This window comes from Passer montanus, unplaced genomic scaffold, assembly GCF_014805655.1.
Source record: "Passer montanus isolate IOZ18808 unplaced genomic scaffold, ASM1480565v1 scaffold46, whole genome shotgun sequence".
Lineage (NCBI taxonomy): Eukaryota > Metazoa > Chordata > Aves > Passeriformes > Passeridae > Passer > Passer montanus.
The window spans coordinates 1,954,936-1,980,682 of NW_024369485.1; the positions used below are offsets into that span (position 1 = coordinate 1,954,936).

Here is a 25,747-nt window from a genome sequence, read left to right on the forward strand (position 1 = left end):
AAGATGAGGGCTATGAGTTCCACTGCTATACAATTTGAACATTTAAGGAAAAGAGAGTAAAAGAGCAGAAAACAGAACAAAATAATCTCATGTAGTAACTGTGAGGAAAGCAAAAGACAGAACCATCTGCACCTCAAAACTGTTAAAGAGCTAGTACTGAAAACAAAACTTAACTGGAACTACAAGCGAACTCAGCCTCAGAAATTATGACAAATATCAGTGGATGCAGACTCTTCCCTGAATACAAAAAACCCAAACAGAACAAGAAACTGACCACAACCACAAGGAACCCATTAATAAGGTTTTAAAAGGCACAGGAAGAAATAGCCAACATTTAAAAAAAAATACACAGAAAATGACACGTTTGAATTTTATCTTCATGTCATCTTGATATTTTTGACAAGAATTTTTTTACATTAATTGCTCCCAAAACTCTTGCACCAAGGCACCCCTAATTTCCTACATTAAGTTTTTAATTGAAAAAAATATTGCTTTCAGTCTCAGCACTACTTACCCTAACTTTAAACAACAGTTTGGGAATAACTATTCAAGGCAAAGGAAAAGCAGCTGATCCAAGCTATCTGAAGGTTATTAAAGTATGCAATACTATACTGGAAACAAACTGGCAAAAAAATACATCAATACATTTAAAAATATATAGTAGACTACTGAGAAGCCAACAAAGGACATGACTGACAAATGTTAACAAAAGGATTTTTTAATGGATCAGGCATCATACCTAAATCTGAAGTATAAAATATACATCAGTATATTACAATATTAAGTAAGACTATGTTAATGGAAGCTTGTGATCATAAAGTCAAGTTAATAATTCAAGCAAGAATCCAACAGTCATTCAGAAAGAGAAATCAAGAATCCTGATTTAATAAAAACAAACTTAACTATCTTGAATCGTAAGAGAAAACAGTTAGGTATAGAAACTGGATCTATAATTGGAAGCAAATAAAGGCAAGACAGCTTCAATCACAAAAACAATAAAAGGATCACTATAAATTACAACAAGCAATTGTTATGCATATAATGAGAGCATGAAAGAAAAATGCAAGCCCCAATTGTCCTGTATAAAATGATAAGAACTGCTACATGTTAGAAAAGTACTTACCCTGTACACATCAAAGGATAAGGAGGCAGAGGCTGCATCCACTGATATTCACCCATGTTTCAACTTAATCAATGTCCTATCTTTCCACAGTATTCACTGCTATGGAGTTCCACAACTGTTTCCCTTTTCCCTGCCTGGCTGGTCACAGCTTGGCTCATCCAGGGCTGACACAAGCAACCTGCTGTCACCAAACCCACGTGAGTGACTTTCTAGCAGCCCCAACTGGCCTGGTATCCACATAAGGTAGGAAGGTATCCCATCTGTCTTGTGGGACATCCCCTTTAAACACTGTGGACACATCCCAGCTATAGCCCTGCCTTTCACCCAGCTGGCAAAACACAGGTGAAGCAAAGACATCAGAGCAGACCTATGGCAGGATGAACACAAGATATGGAAAGGAGAGGAAGAAAATACTTGAGGACTTTAGCTGATGTATAGCACACTACATTGTACAGTCATGAAAATAGCAATTAAATTACAAATTAACATCTGGGTAGTGGTCATAGAACCAGTGAGACAGATGTGGAGGGGAGGAGGTTTCTAAGGGAATTTCAGTAACCTTAACTTCTGGGGGTAACAACGTGGTTTACAACGGACAAACAACTTAAAAGGAGGTATTTCAAAGGGCTGAAGTCAGAAGCCCAGTCTCAAGACATAGCAGTGGAGTGCTCTACATTTTAGGACTATCTGAGCCAGATGTTCCATGTCAGACTGTATGTCTGATGTTGACAGCTCCTCTCCTAACACATTTGCAGGCAGTGCATAAGAAGCCTATACCATCAAACAGTGGAGAAGCACTGCCTGACCCCAGAATCACAGAATGGGTAAGGCTGGCAGTGAACATAGCGGGTCAACTGGTCCAACCTCCCTGCTCAAGCAGGGTCATCCCAGAGCACATAGCGCAGGATTGTGTCCAGGCAGTTTCTGAATATCTCCAGTGAGGGAGACTCCACAGCCTCTCTGGGCAATCAGTTCCAGTTCGTGTTCACCTGCACAGCAAAGAAATTCCTCCTCATGTTCAGGTGGAACTTCCTGTACATCAGTTTCTGCCCAATGCCTCCAGTCTTACTGCTCGGCATCACCAAGGAGAGCCTGGTCCATCCTCTTGACCCCCTCCCTTTAAAGATTTACACAGATTGAGGTCCCCTCTCAGCAGTCTTTTCTCGAAGTTGAACAAGTCCAACTCCCTCAGCCTTCTCTTCACAAGAGAGATGTTTCAGTCCATTAATCATCTTTCACAGCCCTCCACTGGACCTCCATCTCTCTCTTGTCCTGAGGAGCCCAGAACTGCACTGCGGCACAGAGGGCAGCTCTGCCACCTCTACGGACAGCGAAAACGAAAGCGGGGCAGAAATCCCCTCAAGTCCACCATTACCTGTTGCTTTCCCCAACACCGCAGGACCCGGACGGCTCCCCCACCCCCTAGAAGAGACACGGGTCCCTGGGCGGCTGGAGCGGCCGCCGCTCCCGCTCCCCTCCGTCAGGGATGGGCACCCGAGGGAGCGCTCGCACCCGGCGGGGCGCACACGCTGGGCAGCGGGTGACAAATGCCAGTTCCGACCGCTAACCGGCCCCGCAGAGCCACCTGCGACAGCAGCGCGGCGCCAGGCCGGGGGCAGCGGGGGCAGCGGGAGGAGCGGTTGGCAGCCGTTGCCCCGCCTTGCGGCCGCCAGGCCGCCCTCCCTCACAGCCGTCCGGAGCGCGCGGCGCGCCCGACAGCGCCCGCCAGGATCTTCGCCCGGCATGGGTCACCCGTCCCTTGTCTCCCCTCCCTTCGCCCCTCGCCCCGTTACCTGGGACAGCTCCCGATCCCCGCACGGCGGGGCTCTCGCGGGGCGGGCCGGGCCGGAGCGGGCGGAAGAGCCGCCTCCGCCAGTGCGGCGCCTGCGCGCTCCGCGGCCCGCGGGGCGCGTTTCCGTGCGCGCGCCATTTTCGGTGTGTGGGGCGGAGCTCCCGCCGCTCCCGAGCCGGTGCGAGCGGGTGCGAGCGGGCCCGGCGGAGCCCTCACGGGGCCCTCACGGGGCCGGGCGTTCCCGCTGGGCCCCGCGGAGGCGGGCCCGCTCGCGGGTCGAGGCTCGGCAGCCCAGGGGCGCTCGGGCACGCCTGTTCCTGTGGGCGTAGCGGGGCGGGAGTTTCAAACGCTGCGTGAGGGGAGCCCGCGCGTCCGGGCGCTTCGCGGGCCGGCAGCGGCTCGGGGCTGTGCTCGTCCCGCCGGAATCTGCAAACGCTGCTGCTGTCCATCGGTGCGCAGGTTTATTGGCAAAGCTCTGCTGGGGTAACGCAGAGAGAAAGAGGGGGAGAGTTGTTAAAAACGTCAGGGCTTTCGTGTTTCCTCTGCCGTGTTTTTCTTCGTTTTTAAACGAGGGTGAAACTTAACTTTTTAAACCCCTGGGTGAAACTTAAAATACATGCGTAGTTGTCTTTGCAAGTTACCTTGGTCATGTGTGAAAGTATCTCTGTATTAATTGAATTTCAGCGTTAAATGCTTTCTGTGGTTGTTTTTAAGTAACTGGCATTTCTGGCAGTGTAAAAAAAAAACTTAGTAAATGAGAGTGTAGTGTTAAAGCATTCTATAGTGTTATAGTGTTAAAGCTCTATAGGTTTAGCATGTTCTGGCCTAAAGAGACATTGAGAAGGTTTTGCAGGGGGATGGTTATGTTTACTGTTAACGGTCTTCAGTGATTTCTAAGTATATGAAAATAAATCAAGGTCAGTCTTGCTTCTTTGGAAGTTGCCATCTCTCTGGGGCTGGAGGCTTGTGGTGAACGAAGCTGTTAAATCAAATCCGAGTAGACAGATCATTCATGTTAAGAGTAGTTGAACTATTTGTACACTGAATTCAAATTTAAATATTTTATGAAATACACTGAAAAAAAACCAAAGACTGCTATTAGTCTTGCAGGCTTCCATAACTCATCATTAGATAGATAATCAATGTGATGTGAAAAACTTAAGTCCTCAAATAGCTATACTTTATTACAGTGAAAAAGTTGGCCTTTTTTTTAGTGTTTAATTTTTATGCTTTTTTATTATTATTTATAATCTAACCAGATGTAGGGTGTTTGTAGTGTATTTGTCTTTCCCATTAAGTACTACGTGACACTCCATAACAATATTTAGAAACTGACTAACAGTTGTTTTTTTAAGAAATTTTATTGATGTAGACTAGTGGAAACCAAATTCTAACACCAAAAAGACATTTTCCTTCTTTGTTAGGTGTTCTCTCACTGAAGATGAATTGTTATGCTTGTCTTTTGAGAAGGTTTGGATACGTCCCCTGTGCATCAGAGAAACTGATTATCCTGGACTTCAAGAAACTGTACTATGTAGTTGTATGTTTGATTTGTCTTTTTAACTAATTTTTATGTGCTTGACGTACAATAACAAAAGCAATACTCTTCTGCATACAACTAAAGTGAGGTTGAGTCATTGTAGTAGTTAAAGAAATGGATTAGAGACCTAAATTCTGTGGAAAGTAAATCTTATTGAGAAGTTGGTTTAAAAACAACCTGGAATTGAATAGTTGCCTTGCTTTAAAACAGAATTAGAGTATAAAAGAATGCACCCTCCAAAGGCAGGCTTGTTGTTCTGATGTTAAATGTGAGAGACCACACAGTGGCTTAGCTTCTCATGTGTCTTAAGCAGCTCTCTGAGCACTGGTAGGTCATCTAGTCTGATTTATTCAAAGGAACATTTTAATTTATCTGAGTGTACAGTAATGTCAAAAGCAGAAAGAAATACAAAACATTCCAAGTTGTATTTGATTTTTATATTCTAATATTGGGAGAGGAGAGAGAAGATAAGTAAGCATGAGACAAACTCTGTACCATAAGACGGTGCAGGAATAAATTGGTATTATTGTGAGGGTGGAAAGCAGAGTATCTGCTAGAGGCCTCGTGTAAAACTGGCAAGGTGTGAAAACCAGAAGAATAATGAAAGCAGAAGAAAATGGGTGTGGTAATGGGGTACCATGGAGAGTGGAGCTGTGTAACTAAAGTTATATAAGACAGAGATATACCTCCTAGTGGGGTCTGTGTTTTCCACTGGTGTGCATTATGGGTAGTGCTGGTCACACAGTACCAGAATGGACACAGTGTTTCTGCAGTCAGTGTTAGAAATGCCGGGACATTTGTTTGGAAGGGAAATTCAGAAGTCATCATGTTGCACTGAGAGCTTTGTAACAAGTTGGCCCAATCCTGTTTAAGGGCTCTGTGATTACCTGAAGTGATAAGTTTGGACTCTGTGCCCTAAGTAAGAAGTTCAGAAAAGTAATAATTTTCTGATGAATATCCTGGGTATCCTGGCCAAGGAGGTGCACCATCCTGAGCCAGGTGTGCATGTTGCACGGAACTATTCCCCAGCCATCCAGGCCAGAATAATGCCTCCTTATTAATACTACATTGGAGTTCTCTTCCCAAATTTCAGTGCCAGTCACTGCTGATTTCCTGCTCAGAAGAGCTATTCCCCAGCCATCCAGGCCAGAATAGAGTAATGTCTCCTTATTAATACTACACTGGAGTTCTCTTCCCAAATTTCAGTGCCAGTCACTGCTGATTTCCTGCTCAGAGAGGCTTCCATCAGCACTGGATTAAAAGTAGGACAGTATGGCAGCTGGATGTTAAGAATGCCATCTGTGAGCAACCACAGCAGCAATAACATCTTTTTTCCCTGAACTCCAACTTGAATTTCCCAAGTCAGAATCTCTGGGTGTTGACTCCTCTTGTGTCATCTTGAAATGCAAGGAAAGTTTGAATTCTGTTGTCATTGTAAATATTCTTCAAATAGCTTTAAGCTACTTCTATTTTAACAGAAAATTTTAATGTGAATCCTACCTCAAATCAGGAAGTAATTTCCTTAAGAATTCTGTGGTTTGTTTTTTAATAAAACTTGGATTGTGTTTATGTAAGGGACACATGAGACTTGGAAATTAATACTTTTTTCATTGTTTATTTTTTCTTTTCCTTAACTGAGTTTTGTTTTATTTATGTTCAGCTTATTAGTAATGCAGCTGTTCTGTCCTAAGAAGGTATTTGGTAATAAACCATCTGTGAACCGGAGTCACTACACTTAGAAGTCTTGGAAGTGGACTTGGACTTGCAAGTGTTCTTGCCTCAAAAACTAGAACTTACAGTGGCATATATATTTATCTTCTGGACCTCACAGTCATAATGCTTCACTTCATGTCATATGCTGAAACTGTTTTGTTTTGTTTGGTCTCCACAGTTAAAATCTACCTTCTGACAACAAGGAAGCAAAAACAATGGGAGTGACTTACCTGTGGCAAATCCTTGAGCCTGTGAGACAACCTGTCAACATGAGCAGTCTCAGAGGGAAAACACTTGCTGTTGATTTAAGTTTGTGGGTTTGTGAAGCACAGACCGTTAAAAAGATGGTTGGAGTAGTTACCAAGCCACATCTCAGGTATCCATATCAATTATTCGAGCCAAATGTCTTGGAGCTGTATAATTTAAATATGTTACTTATTCAATAGACTTCTGAGAGTAGCTCTGAAATTCATATGACTGGTGTTTTGATTTAGTTATCACTTATGCTACATATGTAAAGGGTTTGAAGTTGGTTCTAAGTAGACCCCCATGTTGACTTAAATATATTTAAATCATTCTTCAGGCATTTGAACAAACTTGAGGAATATGTATATATTTTTAGTTTACATGACTTATCTAAGGAATGAGCATGTCTAAGAATCTATAATTTCAAAGCACTGTTCTCTGCAAACAGTGTTAACAATAATGAAACACAGATTTTCATCAATGTTTGTTAGTTACCAGTGTAGAATACTGACTTACTAGATGGCGTTATACACTCCTGTGGCTTCTGTTGAATTCAGCATGATATAAAATTCAGTATAATAAAAAATCTCAGCATTTTCTGAGAATATTGTCTTAAAATGTTTTATACTTACAAACTCAAATGGATAATTAACTGTAAAACTGGCAGCATTAGCAAAGTCATTACATTAGTCTGGTAGGATGTCCTGTGTGCAGTGGAATGGAAGCATCAGTCCAGACCTCCAAAGCAAGACAAAGGGTTGAACAGATTTCTACCAAAAAAATATTTTCAGACAGTTGAATTTTTTTTTTGAGAATTTGTATTTTTGAGTAACTTATTGTATGGATTGATGTTTCGTACATCATTTGTGAAAATAGAAGCAACCTCAAAAGACAAGCTTACTGTTTTTTGCTGGTAGTAACTGTACAAAATTAAATTAGTGCAATGATCTCTCCATGTCTGTCAAAGAGATACAAATGTTTGATCTACTCCTTTTGAAAGATTGATGCTGGAATTACTGGTAAAAGCATATGCTGTTTGATGTGACTACTGTTAATTTTACTGTTGTAGTCCAAATATTTATTACTGCAGCCTTGTAAAAACTCTACCCCTCAGTGGTGCTGGTTTGCATAAGAAATAAATTGACATGGTAATGGTATCTAGAAGTCTGTCCAATACTACAGTATTCAGTCACTTCAGTTGTACCTGTATTGATAGATTTGGGGTTAATAATTAATATTAAATGATCAATGTAAATATGTGTTTGGAAGCAGATTTTGGATATTGAATATATTTTTATTAAGCCTTTTAAGTTTGCTTACGTCTTTACACCTGAAAAAGATCCTTTCTGTCCTTATATGGTATTTTCTTGGGAATTTTGTAAAGCTGCTACAATTTCATAGTATGAAAATTTCAGCTAAAGACAGGAATATAGATCACGGGTTTGTTTAGCTTTGGGGTGAGAAAATCATTAGAGGTAAAGACAATTCTAGGATTTTTCCAGTGGTAGTGCCAGGAAAATATAAGGAAAATGTCTGAAGAAATGAGTCTTCACAAATAGTTCAGCTTCTGGAACACTTTGCTTTATTGCAGAAACCTATTTTTTCGGTTCTCTTTCTTTACATCAATGGGAATTAAACTAGTGTTTGTCATGGAGGGAGAGGCCCCCAGGCTGAAAGCAGACACCATGAGCAAGAGGAATGAGATGCGCTACGGGCCTTCGAAGAAAGCTGGAGCTGTAGGAACAGGGAGATCTTTATTTAAAGCCATGTTAAAAGAGGCAAGTAACTGAATGTTGAAGTATTTTTAATGTGATAGAAAAAAATCATAACCAAATTAAATACGGGAGCTTGAAATAATTGACAGTTTTTGCTACAACCCACCCCTGAAGGCCAGGTAACTGAGGTTCTTGTTAAGAGACTCCTTTGGGACAGATTAGGGTGGAATGACACTGAATGACTGGTGCCTACATCTTTTACACCTGAGCCACTTGTGTAAAGGAGGAAATTGGCAAGATTAAAAAAGCATTATCCCACCTCACAGGATTTGGTTATTGCTGGCCTCACCCAGCTCAAAAACCAGCTTGTTGCTAAACAAAGGCTGTTTTTTTGTTGGCATCCTTCCACGGTGGGTGTGCACCCCCTGTGTCATACTGGATCAGAGGTTTCACCAACACACACCCAAAAATTCTCCTGCTCTTCGGCTGGGGGTGCAAACGTGGCCTCAGCAAAGCACCTGTTGATTTTTCAAATGGCCAGTTGTTTAAGTCATTAATCCCTAATATTTTCAGTGTCTCACAGCTCTATACACAAAAAATGTAAACAATGTTTTGAGGTTTGAAGGAATGTGCACCTTTGAAGTCAGGCCTTACAGCATTTGTTAAGTGTTGTAGAAGACAAACAGTGTCAGAACAATTTTACTGTGCATGTTGTGCTGTTGTGATTGACAACCATAATTGCAAAATTTAACTTTGCTGTTCTTTATGGTGTTGGTATCCACACTTCTTCATATGCTGCCACCCCATTAACCATTTTTGTCTATTCAAAATTCTATGAAGTATAATTTATGGACACTCAGGGCTTCACTAGATTGTACACACCAATTCATGTTTTATTCTAAAATAAAATACTTTCTCTGAAATGTTTAAGTATACATCGGTGTGTCTTGCACAGTGGTCCAGTCTTGGTAGGATGACAGCATTAAACTTTTCTGCTTGATATTCTTGGGAAGTTTGGCACCTGTTGGAAGATGTCTGTTCTGGCTCAGCATTACTGCTTGAGTAAACAGCATTACTGCTCAAAGATAAATTCCCCTTTGTTACTACTCTGATTTAGGAAAACATCCTAAATATCTGTATAAAGTGTAAAGATTTTCATGAAGGAGCGGCCATTAATCACGCTGTGTTCAAGTCCTGTAATTAATACGTAGCTCTTTGTGGATATCTCCTTTTCACTGATACAGGAAATGATTTTATGCTGAAGTAGTGCTTTCATTGATGAGGTGTTACATTGGCAGAACACCAGTAGCGGTTTTTAAATGCACTTGTGTCTGAGAAAATGCATGCTAATAAGTGAATTTAATAACTCAACATTCAACCTCTTTCCTTTTGTATTCCTGCTTTTAGTGTCTTGAACTGCTGGAGTGTTTAGGTGTCCCTTGGGTTCAAGCAGCTGGAGAAGCAGAGGCAATGTGTGCCTACCTAAATGCAAAAGGACTTGTTGATGGCTGCATTACCAATGATGGAGATGTTTTCTTGTATGGAGCTCAAACAGTTTATAGGAACTTTGCCATGAATGCTAAGGTGATGTACCTCACCCTCTTCCCACCCTTTCTATAGACTCTTTACAGAAGTGTAAATAGAAAGAAGGGACTTGAAAAAATACGTATATGTTATTAAACTTACCTTGTAGTAGTTGAGTTTGTTTAAAATAGTATGTTTAAGACACAAGCATTTTATTTGATTCACTGGTAATTCTTGTATTGGCTGTGAGAGGAAAACTACTGAGAACAGGGTAATATTGCCTGTGCTTGTAGTAAGTACCCTGTGGTGTCTCATATAAAGCTAAATAGCAATTTTTTTTTCCTGTTTCCTCCTTTATTGTGGAGAAGATGAGTGAAGTAATTGCTTTCTATATATTTTACCCTTAGGTCATATGAGAGTGATCAGCCTCCTGGGTCTAATAAGTGTTCTCATACTTGCATCTTACAGGTTCATTTTATTATCAATATCCTTGCAATTAATGCTGTCTGTCCCAACTGACTATGAATAGTGTAGAGATTGTACATCTGTATCACAATCAATTTTTGTGATCACTCAAAACACCAAATAATTTATGGCCTTAAACTGAAGTGTTCATTTGTTAAGAATACAATTTTCCAGAAATTATGAAAGGCTACCCCAAATTTCTGTAATTTATAATGTTCATCTGAAAGACTTGTTGAAAAAATACATCAGAGATATGAGAAAATCAATAGAACAAAAGAAGTGCACTACAAGTAATTAACTCAAAAAAATTAGGGTTGATGAAAGGTTATTTACTTTGGTGACACCATGTTTGAGTTCTTCCTTGACCTGGTGGTTTCATTCAGCTTCTTTGTCATTTATCACCAACAGTGAAGGCAAGCTCAACCTTACAGCTGTACTTAGTTACATATATAGGTCAGCATAAAAAATAATTTGTGAGTGTGCAGGGGGCACGCTGTCAGGGGCAGCTGTTCTGGCAAAATGGATCACTTTGGTTTGTTGGCTTGTGGGGGGATTTTTTTGTTGTGATTGAGGAAGAAGACAGTGACCTATGTTTTAATTCATGTTAGTCTTGATTCCATTTTGTATTTGAGTCCCTTTAGCTTATGCCTAATATGTTAGATAACATTTTTGTTCTTTTGTGTTACTTAAGTAGTACATTGAAATGTTTACATGCATTTTAAAAACTTCACTTCCTGAAATTACTTGGCACAGCCACGAGGATTTGATAATGTCAGTTTTGCCACATTTTTTTCTACAGGTAATAAACAATAAAAACACCTAGAATCATAGAATATACTGAGTTGGAAGGGACCCATCAGGATCATTGAGTCCAACTCCTGGCCCTGCACAGGACAGCCCAAGAGTCACCACGTGCCTGCGAGCCTTGTCCAAACACTTTTTGAACAAGGTGTATCTTGGTGCTGTGACCACTTCCCTGGGGAGGCTGTTCCAGTGCCCAACCACCCTTTGGGTGAAACACATTTTCCTGATGCTCAACCCAAACCTCCCCTGACACAGCTTCATGCGGCTTCCTCGAGCCCTGTCACTGGTCACCAGAGTGAAAAGATCAGAGATCAGTGTCTGCCCCTCTTCTTGCCCTTGTGAGGGTGTTGAAGGCTGCAGTAAGGTCTCTCTTCAGTCTCCTCCAGGCTGAACAGACCAAATTACTTCAACCACTCCTCATATAGCTTCCCCTCAAGTCCCTTCACCATCTTTGTTGCCTCTTTTGGATGCTCTCTAATGACTGAAGGAATTTTTAATATTATGGCATGCCAAAACTTCCCCCAGCGCTGGAGGTGAGGCTGCCCCAGTGCAGAGCAGAGCAGGACAATCCCCTCAATCCCCTCCCTTGCCCAGCTGGCCATGCTGTCCCTGATGCCCCCAGGACAGGGATGGCCCTCCTGGCTGCCAGGGCACTGCTGCCTCGTGTTCAGCTTGCCATCAGCCAGGATCCCCAGTCCCTTTCTGCAGTGCTGCTCTCCAGCCTCTCATTGCCCAGTCTGTGCACACAGCCAGGGCTGCCCCTGCCAGGTGCAGGACCCAGCACTTCCCCTTGTGAAATTTCATATGGTTGGTGAGCACTCATCTCTCCAGTTTGTCTCTCTGCCCTTCAGGGAGTCAACAACTCCTCTCAGTTTAGTGTTGTTGGTAAACTTACGTAGTGTTCCTTCCAATCCTGAAATTTAATTAACCCTTTGGTATCACCGTCAGGATGATAATGAAGGTTGAAGTAGAAGTAGGCTGAGCATAGGAGCCCTGTGGAATTCCTCTTGTGAGAAGTAGGCTGAGCATAGGAGCCCTGTGGAATTCCTCTTGTGAGAAGTAGGCTGAGCACAGGAGCCCTGTGGAATTCCTCTTGTGAGAAGTTGCCAGCTTGATTTAACCCTATCCACTGTGACTCTTAGTGTCTGACCTGTGAGACAGTTCCTCACCCATCATGTGAAATGGTTATCCAGCTGTGTGATGGACCTCTTGGTTTATTTTAGTTTCTTTCAACAGTTGATGCCTGTACTTGAAGTTGCAGAACTGTAGTTGTTCATGTGGTGTCCATGCATTGGACTATAAATTTTAATGGCAATTATTTTTTTTTCTATTAGACCCCTCTTATGGGGTAGAACCCTTTCCTGTGGGTGGGTGAATAGGGGTGTAAGCAATGCCAATTGAATGACTCAGGGCAGTTTCTTCCCTGTAACAGATGTAACAGAAATAATATGTAATAAATTTCTCTTGCAGGATCCACATCTTGACTGTTACACAATGTCCTCTATTAAAGAGAAACTCAGTTGTGACAGAGAGTCTTTGATTGGGCTAGCAGTTCTTCTGGGCTGTGATTATCTTCCAAAAGTAAGCAATATAATTATTTTTTATTTGGTGCTTACACTGTCTTGGAAAACAACAAAGTGTATCAAGGGAGATGTGCATGCTGGGAAAGCTTATGCAATGCATGATTACTGAGATCCAGTAGAAGATGTGTTGGAAGTCACTGTAAATTCTATTTGTAAAAGGCTAAAGATATTTAAAATGGTTCATGAACATCTGTCTCTCTAAGACTGTTTTGTCTTGTTCCAAACCTTTTCTATAATGGAGGTGAAGGCAAAAGTTTAGATGCTGATTATGTTGGGCCAAGGCGTGAGAGCTCCATTGTTTATGAGGATGCTGTGTAACAAGTCACATACAAGTGCATCCCTGGCAGAGGAGCTGTGGAAAATGAGAAAAAACTGCTTTGTCTGTGCTCTTTAGAGCTGTAGTTGTTAGTGGTTTTGAGCTGTAGTTATTAGTAAAGGAATTTCTGGATGCAGTTTGGATGTATTCCTGTTCCATTGTTCATAAATATATAATTTACAAATAATTAGAAGTGATCTATTTGGAAGTTTGCCTAATTAATTGAGAGGAATCTCACTCATTACTACTTCACTTCTTTCTTTTTGTTCTTTATTGTAAACTCTTGAATTCTTTTTTGAGACTTTGAACAGAAGCTGTTGTAATGGCTATTTGAAAGGGAGAAGAAGTGAGATGAAACTTGATTTCCATACAGTTCATCATGTAGTGACTTCAGCCAATGATTGCTCCCATTCAGGCTTGCAGCAGATATCTAGTTATTCTTAAATAATTGTGTCCCAGCTTGACAAAACTATCTTTTAAACAATTGATACTGCTGGAAAAAATAAACCTTTCATTATTTTTGTGTGTTTTTTTTTTTTTTTTTTTTTTAATTTTGTTTCTGTTATAGGAATCTTTACACAGTAGTAACAAACTATTTAAAGATTCCTATAACAGAAAAGGAATCTTTAAATAGTTTGTTACTACTGTGTAAAGAGAGAGGGAGTAAAAAAACCAGCGGATAATCAGTGGTTATTGTACCAAAGCACTTCCTGGAATGCCAGGTTCTTACATAGCCTTAAAATGTCACAATTATGTGATGCCAGATAGATCCTTTGAATTATTGCAGCTCAGCAGAGTAGATGAAGACAGAAACTTGTAAAGAAAGCTGAATTATAGGAGTGCATTGGGAATGGAGATTGGCAGAACAGGTAAATGAGAATACCACGCTGTAATTGCACTTACTTTGTTGAAAATACATCAAAATAACCCTTTCCTTGCAGAAACTGAATATCTGACTTTACTTGAATGTTTGACTGTAGTCCAATGAGGACTTGGTTTGAAATATAGATTTATTTTATATGGTTGTATGTATTCAGTTTTGCCATTACAACTGAATAAAAATAGATTTATTTGTAATGATGCTGTAGAAAGTACACTCAATACAATCTTCATAATCAGGTGTATTGATTCTTGGAAAAATAGGGTGAAGATGGAAAGAACTGGAAAGCAATATGTGTGTGTTTTAAATCATAGACTGATACAGTAGTTTGGGTCAGAGGGGACCTCTGAAGTTCATTTAGTCCAAAGTCCAACCCCCCTTCAGTGAGGGACATGTTTAATTAAACCAGGTCACTCAGAGCCCCATTCCAACCTGACCCTGAATATTTCCAGAATGGAGCATCTACCACTTCCCTGGGCAACCCGTGTCAGTGTTTCTCTACTTCATTGTAACTTCTCTTTTCTGAATTCTGAATTCTTTTAGTTTATTATTGCTTTTTACTTCCTTCTTTGCCTTGTTTTATCTCAGGTGCTGTTGAGCATTAGAACAGCTTGTGTGTTACAATGGCAGTACAGCTGTAATCTGCCACCTTCTCTGCCCTTAAACTTAATAAAAAATATTTTCTCAATTTATTCTCAACATCTGTAATCACTTTTTGTCATTTCTCTACACTATATAATAAAGATGTTTTTGTGAGAATATGAATATTTTGTTTGTAATTAAATAATATTTCATATTTCACTATAGGGTGTTCCAGGAGTTGGGAAGGAGCAAGCTTTAAAGTTAATTGAGACTCTGCAAGGTCAAAACTTATTGCAAAGGTAAAATGGAAATTTACGTAAGTGTTTTTTATTCAAAGACTTAATAGTATGTACTTCAGCTCCAAGACAATGTTTGTAATACTTTAAGTTAGGGAGGATGTTACCACGTTCCTTACCTTGTGTTTGCTAAAGGAATTGTTTTGCTAGGCAAGTCTCATTTTTTTTTGAACATGAGCTGGCTCCTAACTCTTGAGCTAGCAGGTATAAGTTGATATATTGGAGTGAAAGTTGTAGGGACTGATGAGACCTGCTGATTTTTAGTTGGGTTGTGGATTAGGAGTTGAGATACCAAGTGCTTTCTGTGTTTGTTATCATAATGTGCGTGTCAATGCTAGAAATCTAACATGATGTATTGTAAAAGACCCTTGTTTCATAAGTTGAGAAACTGTTTCTTGGATAAATGCTTGACAAGTATAAAGAAATTCTTTTTCAGTGGTTTAAGTGTGAAAGCTAAAAATATTTCTTGATCCTTTTAACATCATCCTTTCAGGTTTGAGCAGTGGAAGCAAAAATGTCAGTATGATGATAATCCACCTTTGGTTAAAAGGGTAATTCACTGTTCACAGTGCCATCATCCAGGTCAGTGTGAAAAGTGCTGAGCTGTACTTTTAGCCTAATTGTTTACTTTTTATTATGGGGTGATGAGTTTTGTTTTATTGGATTTTGGTTTTTTTTCTCCTAGTGTTAAAAATGCTTTTGAGCTTCCATCTTCATGTTTTCAATACTGTGCATATGTACCCTTATATAAACACTTCTAAGGCTCGGGACTAATTTTCTTCAAATGTGAAACTAGTTGACAGCAGATAGAATGTTGTCATAATGCTGTGGTGGGATCCCAGATATTTGCCTTTTTAACATGATCAGTAAAGACAGCATGTAATACTCTATACTGCCTAGCAACTCTTTCTTTAGTTGCTGGAATTGATCCTGCATCAAGAGGACGAAATCTCGTCTCATTTGATGAGGTATTTGGCAGTGTTTCTTCAAGAAGAAATTAATCCCAAAGACCCTGATTTTGGTATTATCTTTGATCAGTGAACTCATTCAAGTCCATCATTTGGTGAAGGAAAAACCTGATTCAACTATATTACTTATATGTGTTTTCCAGGTTATCACACATTACTTCTGTAGTTTTTGATAATAAGTTTCCAGCTTAAGATCTGAAACTGTTGAGGGAAAAAGTCTTCAGAAGAATGAAAGCCTGCATGTCTTTTTCAGTTTTTACTATAAATTCATAAATGCAGCTAATGCACTCAGATCTGCTTACAGTTGCCATTCACATCACATTCTTACATGTTCTGAACTTTGTATTTGTAATATTGCCTTTATAGGTTTGGAGATTTTCAGAATCCCTTTTCTCCTCTCTTTGTGTCTGTTGCTATAGGCTCTCACAAGGAACACGAGCACAATGGATGTAAATTCTGTGAAAGTGTGGGATGCTGCAAGCCCAGTGACTCCAAACACTGCTGCCCCTGTGCATGGCATCGGTGGGAGCGAGTGAAACAAGCAAATGCAGTGGAGGACAGTATCAGAAAGTAGGAATGGCCTGAAAATTTAACTGCTTTTCCCTGCATTCACACGCGGGGTGAGCATTTAGATGCTGCATTTTTTCCCATTTGTCCTCAGTTCCTAACACATTTGTTTTTACCTCCAGAAAAGCCATGAGTTGTGAGGGCTTTCCATTTTCTGAGGTAACAAAAAAAACCTACTTAATATCAATTGGTTTAAATTTCAGCTTTTTGTCCTCTCTTAAACTGTTTCTTTTATGTTTTGTCTCAAGGTTATCCAAGAGTTTCTTGTAAACAAGAATAAATTGATCAACATAAAGGAATGTCAAAGGCCAAATTTATTGTCCTTTCAGGTATGTAACAAAATATTGAATATTCAACTTCGTGGTCTTTTATTTATTACTAAGGAAGGGATAATGGTGATCTTACTGGTAATTTTATTTGAAATAAGAACTAAAGAATCTTACTACAACATCTTAATACACCTCACTGTTTTGAAAGCCTAAAATTGAAGACTTTGGAAGAAATCAGTTGCTGTAAATAGGTAGATAGAAGAGTGGAAGAAAGAGAAAGCTCACTTGTCATTGTTTTGTTTTTCATTGTCCAATATTGCTAGATGGGGGATGAGGGTGTTAATATATGTACATTAGCATTGTTTTCTTGTTTTTACTTCTTTTTTATTGGCAAAATCAGATCTCTTACCACGTTTCATTTTTTGGGTTTGATGACAGTGTAAGAATTACAGATAGTAGAGTAGATCACAGTTGAACAATGTGCCTTTAATGAAGATCCATGTTCATTGTCTCATATGTGAAATCTGTAACTTTCACAGCTCCTGGCAGAGCTGATGTGAACCTGACTAGGTGTTTAACACCTGCCTTATCCCTGCTGCTGCCACCACACAACTGATCCATGGCTTGTCACTGACAGCTGATGAATGTGCCCTGATAGGGACACCTGTTCCCTCCCTTGGCAGTGAGGTGTTGTTGGGCATTACACCAATATATAAAAGTACTCCAGATATTTTAAGTATTTAGCCCAGTGTCCCAACTACATAACTATCTAAGCATGACATCTAATAGAATAAAGAATGTTTTTAAAGTTTGGGATTTTTTTTAATACAAACAGCTATTTGCTTCAGAGAAGATGGAGTGGACCAGACATTATGCTTGTAAGAAGCTGTTAGCACTTTTGACACGTTATGATATGATCCAGAGAAAATCTGGATACATTGACTCAAAACAACTGCAGGCAATACGGTAATGTAGCTTGATTTCTTCAACTTAATATGTTTACTTTTGCTCACAGATAAAAACCACAAGTTTTTTTCTGAAAAAAAAAAAAAAAGGAAATATGGTTTTCTTCCATCTTTGTTTCAAGCTTTGTGCTTGTTTTGAATAGAGGTAAAAATTCATATCAGTGCACCAATTCTACTAGTGCTGCACAAAGTAAAACATAGAGCAGTCTCATTCTAACTGGCAGTGCTTGTGTTCTCCTATGTTTGTATGTTTGCTTTTTGTTCCTTTTCCTTGGATCTGCCTCAGTCATCTGCTCAGGTTCTTAGCATACATTTAATTGAATTCTGTGTCTCAAAATAAGAGTTCAGGCTTAGAAATGAGCATCTGCAAATTTAGTCATAGTCTCTGATTGCTTATCAGACCTACCAGCTGTCATTGTATTATGTGTCAACACTACTTTTCATTCAGGACTGCTACATCTAGAAATGTAAGAATGGCCAAGTTTACTGTTACTAAAAATGGACAAGAAAAGAAAAAGCAAGATAAGCATGTAATTGCTTTCTCCCAGAATACTTTTCCACCATCCAGATTTCTATTACTTAGGAATTTACTGAGCCAGAATGAACATTTTCTTATTCTGTGAGCCCTCAATGTAATTTATTTTTTTTAATGATCTAATCTCTTCTTAAACTTAAGTCAACTTCTAGAATCTACAGTGGCTGTTGGCAAATCTGGACTTCACTTTGTGAAGGGAATTGTGACTTATTTTAACTTTATCTGATGGTTTTGTTTCCCAAATGAAACCCAAATTCTCCCTGCCTCCCCAATTCTTTTATTGGAAGAAGTTTAGTCATTTTTCTGTATTAGTCAAGGTTTTTAGACATTAATTTTGGGGCACAGGAGGACAGTCAATATCAGTGTGATAGTATCACTTCTAGGTTGATGTATCATGGTCTTGAATTAGTACTTATAGAGATGCTGATCTATTCAGTGTTATCTTTCAAAATATTGGGGAGACTGTTTGGAGAATGCTTTTTTATTAGGTTGGCAAGATAAATTACCAGCATTTACCTTTATGAATGAATTCATTGACATTCTCTGTTTATAACACTTTCTGGTGTTTCAGAAGTTTAAAAGAAAGATGGTGCGTGCTCTGGAAGATTTCTTTTGTTAGCAAGTGTTTAAAAATGCAGTAATGGTTCAGCAGGATCAGCATGATCCTACTCTTTATGCATAGGAAGCTACTAAACTGGGGTGTAGATAGGTTTTTAGAAAAATTTCAGTGACTGACTGTCCCTGCTCAGTTCAAGTTGTATCTCTCCTCATGCTCTCATGCAAAAGATATAAATTACCCTGTCTGGTTATTCAGAAAGTTACTGTCCAGGACAACAGCCTTCTCTGGCATTAGAATCTTAAAATCATAGAATCATTTGGTTTGGAGAAGTCCAACCATTAACCTGACACTGACAAGTCCACCACTAAACTGTGTCCTTGAGTTCCATATCTACACGTCTTTTAAATTAGGTATCTTCAGGCATGGTGGCTCAACAACTTCTCTGGGCAGTTTGTTCCAATGCTTGACAACCTTTCCATGAAGAAATTTCTTCTAATATCCAATGTAGTCCTCCCCTGGTACAGCTTGAGGCCATTTCCTTTCCTTTCCAGCTCCTTCATCAGCTCCACTGCCCTTCTCTGGACATGCTCCAGCAGATCCAGTACCACCCTTTGTGGTGAGGGGCCCAGAAATAGACACAGGATTTGAGGTGTGGCCTCACCAGTGCCAGGTGCAGGTGGATCATCACTGCCCTGGTCCTGCTGGCCACTCTGTTACTGATCCAGGCCAGGATGCCATTGGCCTTGACTACCTGGGCACACTCTGGTCACGTTGAACTGCTGTTGACCAACACCTCCAGGTCCTTTTGCTCTTGTTCTCTTTCCAGCCACTCTTCCCCAGCCTGTAGCACTGCAGGTGTTGTTGTGACCCAAGGGCAGGACCCAGCACTTGGCCTTGTTGAATCTCACACCATTGGCCTCAGCATCAGTCCAGCCTGTCCAGATCCCCTGCAGAGCCTTCCTGCCCTCCAGCAGGTCAGCACTCCAGCACTCCTGCCCAGCTTGGTGTTGTCTGTGACCTGACTGAGAGTGCTCTTGATCCCCTCATCCAGGTCACTGATCAAGACATTAAACAGGACTGGCCCCAGCAGTGAGCCCTGGGGACCTCCAGCGGTGACTGACCTCCAGCTGGATGTAACTCCACTCACCACCCCTCTCTGACCATCTAAACTATTTTTAACCCAGTGCACTTATCCCAGCCATGAGCAGGCAGTTTCCCTAGGAGAAAGCTGTGGGAAATGGCATCAAAGGTTTTACTGTAATCTAGGCAGACAACATGTACAACCTTGCCCTCATCCCCTAAGTGGGTCACCCTGTCGAAGAAGATCAGGTTAGTCACACAGGACATGCCTTTCAGGTAGGTCAGCTGAAGACACCAAACTGATATTTGTAGGACACTGCATTATGTTTGTATATTACAGAAAAGCTTTTTTATTTTGGTGAATGCTCTTCTGAGTGTCAAATAAAAATGTTTCAGTGGTCAAATCTATACTACAAATTTTACTATGTACAGAGGTAGTGTATTTTTTTAAAAGATGTAGTAATTTCAATTTTATGAGAAGATTTTTTTCCTCTGAATCATTCCAAATTAGAATATTGAAATATTTTTAGATTTAAGTCTAGATTTAAGTAATTTAATGGATTTCCTCTTCTTACAGGATTGTTAAGACACGTGTTAAAAATGGAATTCCTTGTTTTGAAATTGAATGGCAAAAACCAGGTGGGTCTGGTTTCTATGTACATTATGGAACAAAACAGTTCATAGAAAAAGATAAAATCAAGCTTTAAAGAGGACAAGAGTTTGGCAACACTCTAAGGCAATGGAATGTGGGCGAGATTGGAAACTGTTCTGTGGAAATAACAGGAAATGTGCATCAAAATTTCATGTACCCTGAAAAAAAAGCAATGCTTTAAAGTAAACAGATTTACCTAGAAAGCAAGTGACTCAGTCTTCAACTTTTTCTGGTACTTGTAAAGAAGACCTAAACTGTGTATTTCGTACCTTATTTCACTATGTACCTAAAGCTGTCACTATTTACTAGCTAGAAAATTTTCTGTGCTGCCAGACTCCCTGTAGTGTGTCCATTTCTGCCAGGAGACTAGAAGGAAGAAAAATACTTTACTTGTAGATAAATCTCAAATATCATACTATTGACTTTTTATGTACCTTCTTTGCTCTTTGGTTTTTTATTCCTTACTTTGACATGTCATTCATATCAAAAGTACATTCATTACTTTTTCAGAACATTATGTTGATCCAGAAGATGAGCCTGTGGAATTGTTTGTAGTCACAGTAGAAGAAGAGTCTTTGTTTCAGGCTGCTTATCCTGATGTTGTTGCCCTCTATCAAGTGGAAAAGTCAGACATTCTTCAGAAGAAACAGAAAAGTAAGTCCAGAAGCTTATTTCTTATGGATCTGTGTGTCTTGCCAGAATGCAAAGAAGCAAAAAACATTTCTTCCACTCTTGAACAATACACTGCCAAAGCAAGATGAGGGGACTGTGCTTTATTTTTACTATTCTGTACTTTTGCACTAAGAAATATGAACTGTGATTTATATGCCATTCAAAGTGCACTTTTTATTATTTTTCTTTTCAGAAAAGAAAAACAGATCAGAAGAAAAGGAATTACCAAATTCTTATGATGAAATTACCAATCTTCTGTCTCAAATGAATTTAAAGCCTACAAACAGAATTCTTCCTGTGCAACACTCCATGTCAGATACAAAAACTCCCCCGGAAGATCAGACGCAGCTGAGAAGTACTGGATCAAAAGATGTAGCATTGCCTTCAGCTTCCTGCACAACAGCAGTTCACGTGTCAGCACCAGCAGCTGCTCTTGCTGACTCATCTGTACCCTCACAATGCACTAAATATTCAGGGATATCATCCTCTTCCTTTGTACCAGCTGGTCTGCAACTGAGCAGTACTGATGGGAAAGGAGCCTCCTTCAGCACTGCACCAGCCCGTGGAGGTGATGACCATGACCCAGCAGCTGACTTAACCACATGCATAAAATACTCACATCCACTAAGTCATGAATCAGTAAGAAACAGCTCAGAATATTCTGATGTTACACAGTCTGATATGTATTCTGATAGTGAAGGTGATGTGTTCTCAAATGATGCTATGGGACAACTTCAGGAGTGGTCTTTAAACGAGCGAATACTTAAGAAGGCTCCCATTCCATCACAGCCTTTGTCTGAAGATGCAGTGCAACTGGAGTCTTTGAATTGTTTTGAACGAACAAAAAAAACATTGAATCTTGATAGAAATCATGTCTCTTCCTCATGTCAGTTAAATAACCTAGTGCAGGAAAAGAAAAATGTTCTATCAAAAAACTCTGCTAGTGAATCCAGCATACATATCTATCAAGATGCATGCAAAAAAGCTGACATCCTGGCTGAAATGGTGCAAAAAGACCCTTCTAGAAGTGGTTCAGCATCTCTAGCCTGCAGTGGGCAAACACCAGAGACATTTCATCCTGGGTATGAAATGCTTCCAGTGTCTCAAAAGCCAGCAGATGCAACTGGCTGTCACATTAAAGAAATTTGTATTAAAACTACTTGGAAAGCTTCTTTTAAGAAGAGTGTCTGTCAGAACAGATGCTCTTCTAGCGAAGACAGTGATGATGGGCATGTGGATAAAATCCTGGTTTATGAGCAGCAGAAAAGGCAACTGAACCCTGGCCAATTTAAAAAATGTTTGACAAAGAAAAAGAATAGCATTGTTCCTAGCAAAAGGACAAACAGTGACTCAGCCCTTACATTTAGGGAGAAGAAAATGACTGATTTAAAGAAAGCTGTTAACAGTTTCTCAGTGCAAGTAGCTCCAAAACCATCCTCTGTAGAAGTAGTTAATTGTTCCCAAAGTCCAGAGCGACCAATTGGAAGATTGGATTCTGATCCTACACAGCAAGACAAAAGTGCTGTTCTGACTTCTGTGTGGGCAGACAGTCCCCTTCCCCTGTCTGAAAGACTGAAAGCAAGAATCAAAATCAATTCGGTTCTCCATAAAATAGATAATGATAGCAATTAATTGTCAGTTCTTAAAGAGTTCTTTCTCAATGTTTCTGCAGTATGCACTATCAATCTTACGTGGACACAGTTTTAATGAATAGGGAGTGCTGGCACTGGAGCTGAAGTTTGAAACTAAAATGTTAACAAAAGTGCCAAACAGTTGACTGTAGGCAACTATCAGTCATTCTGTGTGTGTTTACATTCTGAACTTGATACCTCAGCATCAGGATACAGTATGCAAGGATGAGAGATATTTAAGAAAAAGTTTTTTTCCCCCAATCAGTTGTGCAGATTTTGTGTACAGCTATTAGTCTTGCTTACAAAAACACTTACTAGAAAACAGTGCCTGCAGTGCTGTTGGTTTTTCCTAATAAGAAAAAGTGATGGCAGCGTTTTTAAACTGAAATTCTCCATTCTCCTCCACTAATTTAATTTTGCAAGTTTTGAAATGGGCTTTGAAATCCTGTGTTTCTGGTTGTATTGACCATCTCCGAAGGACCAGACAGAGACACACAGCAGATGTACCTCACAGGTTAGCTAAATTTATGTCTGCTGTGCCCCATAATAAGCTGTTCTTTGTGGGTGCACCTCTTCCAAAGAGTGGAATAAGCCATGTAAGGATACTCTGGTGTTGTAGCTGTCATATCCAATATTTAAGAGATTTGATGACTAATTTAATTAAATTTATTTAGGGCATTTTTTTCTTAAAGAAGGTTGAAATCTCATTTGAAATTTCACTTCCATTCTTAATAGAGTGAAAGTTACGTAAACTCTAGTTATCATATTGCAAATTCTTTGAATAATATAATGTTTGAGTGTTTTTTAAAAGGGGAAACAATTAGTTTTGAAGGTGCTCTTCCTACCTCTTTATTACAGAAGCAATCTCTGTTCATACACCAAAAAAAGTTCTCAACAATTGCCTGTTGGAGGAATGCCTCCTTGTCTGCATTAGGTGTTTGTAACTTCTTCTGTGCACCAGCCAGAAGGAAGACAATTCTTGCCAAGACATATTGGTAACAAGAGAAATTCAGAATATCTGTGCCTTAGTGAAAATGTCAGTTCTTCATCATGGTCAAGGACCAAGTTTGGAAGCTGAATTCCAGATATGTTTAAGGAAGACAGGTAGCCTATAGCTAATACAGTCTATAATTAGACAAAATGGTAGTTTCTTAGTTTACTCTCTGGGAAGATGGAAAAGTTTTATTTATAATTGATTTTCCAAATGAGAGATGTATTCTGGAAATGAGAAAAAAAATCAAAAGTATTGGGAACTTCAGTTTTGAAGATGGTCTTTGTCTTCTGGGGCCTCATAAGTGCCCAGCTGATATGAGAAGGTAGCTGGAAGAACAGTGTTGTGAAGGAGAGTAAGAGTCACTTGGGAATTTTAAAGGAAGAGATTCATAGCATGACAGAATGGTTTGGGTTGGAGGGAACCTTTAAAACATCTGGTTCCAACCCCCGTGCCATGGGCAAGGAGCCATTCCTTATGCAGTGGTCAGTAATGGAGAGATCTGAATGGGAGGTTTTTTGTGTGGAAAAACAGTGGTTTTTGTTATGTATGATTTTTTTTTTCTTGCTGATGGTTTTGAATACTGAAAGTTGAAATGTTTTTTGTGTGGAAAAACACTGGTTTTGGTTATGTATGATTTTTTTTTTTCTTGCTGATGGTTTTGAATACTGAAAGTTGAAATCAAGTGTTTAGCTTTTGATTAATAAAAATGCCAACACCATGTGAATGCACTCACTTTCATTCCCTCCCAGGGTATGGGAATGTGCTCATTTGTTGGGGGATCATTCAGTTTCACCCACAATGTGTGAATTTCTGTGATTTAGAGTTCTCTTTAGAATCAGGGGTCCAAGAGTGGATTTTGGAATTTTCTTTGTTTTCCAAATCTACTTGAGATGACTGCTTTAGTGGATGAGTAGGTGAAAATACTGTTAGAATTTTGTGAGTTATAAAAGTCAGAAATTAGATATATTAAGAACTGCAGAGTTAATATTATGTTGCTGATTTTTCCTGCTAATTAATTGGGTTTCACAAGTACAGTTCAAGCATGAAAAACAGAAAATTCTCCATTTTTTCATATGTAATGCATCCAAATTTTGTGCCAATTTTCTGCCACTACTTATGAAGCAGCAATAGATGTGGGGGAAAAAAACTGCTGTGTAGTATGCGCCCTCTGTTTACGCTGTAACTGCTCCTTGCAGTAAATAAAGATATTTATCATTGGGGGTGATTGTTGCTTGAATTAAACTTGTGATTCATTATGGAAGGATAATTGCAGTTTTTAAATTGTTTTGGTTTCTCATCTTTATGTAATTTTCTCAATCTAAAGATTAGGGATGTTTTTTCTTTGGAGCTTTTTACTGTGCTGACTGCTTTGCAACCTCTCACGCTTGTGAGAATGATGTTTAAGTAAATTGAGGAGGTGTAACATAGCTTTCTTCTGCAGAGAATGTTTCTCCAGGATTATGTTAAACTGCCTGTAAGAATAAATCAGTTGATGCATCAACCTCATGAACCTGAATAGATTTTCATTTATCATCTCTCCTGATCTGTCTGAATAGTCTCTAACAGGGTGCTTCATATAAAGTAATGAAAATGTAGCTACTATGGAGGTGGAGCAGGTAAGGGGCTCACTGTTCTTAAAGTCATTTTCTGAAAGGTTTTCTGCACAACTGTTGTCCTAGCTCGAGTACTTTACCTGATCTGTCACTTGCTGGCTTCCCTCTAGGTTGAATGCTGCTCACAGAGATTCAGAGCAGAGCCACAGGTTCTGACTTAGCAGGGTAAATATTATTTCCACTTACAAACAGCATTAAACACTAAATGCAGATCATGTGTTCAGCATGGCTTGACAAAGGGAAACATTTACTTGGCATTCCTTAGGATTTTAAGTTACTATTTCAGGTCTACAATCAACAAGAAAGGAAAATAAATGTTGTTTACATGGAATGTATATGTAGAGAGCTAGAAAAAACATATAATTTAAAAGATCACCTCTCAATGTCTCTGTATCCCATTGTCATTTTTCCATTAGTAGAGATTACTGAAGTACTTACCCATGTGTGAACCTACCTAACAAACACAAAAATTTGATGAACATAATAAGTCTTTTGATAGTTAACCAAGAAATTTTCTAATTTGAGAAGGGATTTATTTAACTTTGCACAGCCTTGGCTCTGTGCTCTTGTGTCAAGTGAGATGCTTGGAAATGGAGTGGCAAAAGAGACTAATGGCAGCTGTTACTTGAGACAAGATAGTCTTTTCATGTCTAAAAAGGTGTC

General features: G+C 39.5%; 2 protein-coding genes across 6 annotated transcripts in view; one reads left to right on the forward strand and one right to left on the reverse strand.

The window, feature by feature from the left end:
* SMC6 (structural maintenance of chromosomes 6) overlaps positions 1-3,049 on the reverse strand; it is a 38,732-nt gene extending 35,683 nt beyond the window's left edge. For 2 of the 4 annotated variants that reach the window (XM_039721612.1, XM_039721613.1), the window contains exon 1: positions 2,499-2,838. The gene's annotated coding sequence lies outside the window, so the exon portion shown is untranslated. Of the gene's footprint in view, positions 1-2,498; positions 2,839-2,916 lie in introns of those variants that run through there. The other 2 variants (XM_039721614.1, XM_039721611.1) reach the window with 2 other exon arrangements.
* A 92-nt stretch (positions 3,050-3,141) lies between these two features.
* On the forward strand, positions 3,142-24,042 carry GEN1 (GEN1 Holliday junction 5' flap endonuclease). Of its 2 annotated transcripts, none has more exons than XM_039721616.1 (14): positions 3,142-3,374; positions 6,347-6,544; positions 8,006-8,192; positions 9,537-9,713; positions 12,393-12,503; positions 14,509-14,582; positions 15,073-15,161; positions 15,967-16,117; positions 16,237-16,273; positions 16,363-16,443; positions 17,219-17,349; positions 20,100-20,161; positions 20,685-20,828; positions 21,040-24,042. In XM_039721616.1, exons 2-14 carry the CDS (start codon positions 6,384-6,386, stop codon positions 22,476-22,478), a joined length of 2,844 nt encoding a protein of 947 aa, XP_039577550.1. In that variant the 5' UTR covers positions 3,142-3,374; positions 6,347-6,383; the 3' UTR covers positions 22,479-24,042. The 2 variants fall into 2 exon arrangements, with proteins under 2 accessions (XP_039577550.1, XP_039577549.1); XM_039721615.1 differs by having other exon boundaries at positions 3,142-3,366.
* Positions 24,043-25,747: the final 1,705 nt, after the last annotated feature.

Excerpts from the sequence above, each read along its gene's own strand:
- GEN1 (XM_039721616.1), top strand. The coding sequence starts at position 6,384 with ATGGGAGTGACTTACCTGTGGCAAATCCTTGAGCCTGTGAGACAACCT. Across the intron at positions 16,444-17,218 it reads CAAATTTATTGTCCTTTCAG|CTATTTGCTTCAGAGAAGAT; the intron begins GTATGTAACAAA and ends TAATACAAACAG. Across the intron at positions 17,350-20,099 it reads AAACAACTGCAGGCAATACG|GATTGTTAAGACACGTGTTA; the intron begins GTAATGTAGCTT and ends CTCTTCTTACAG.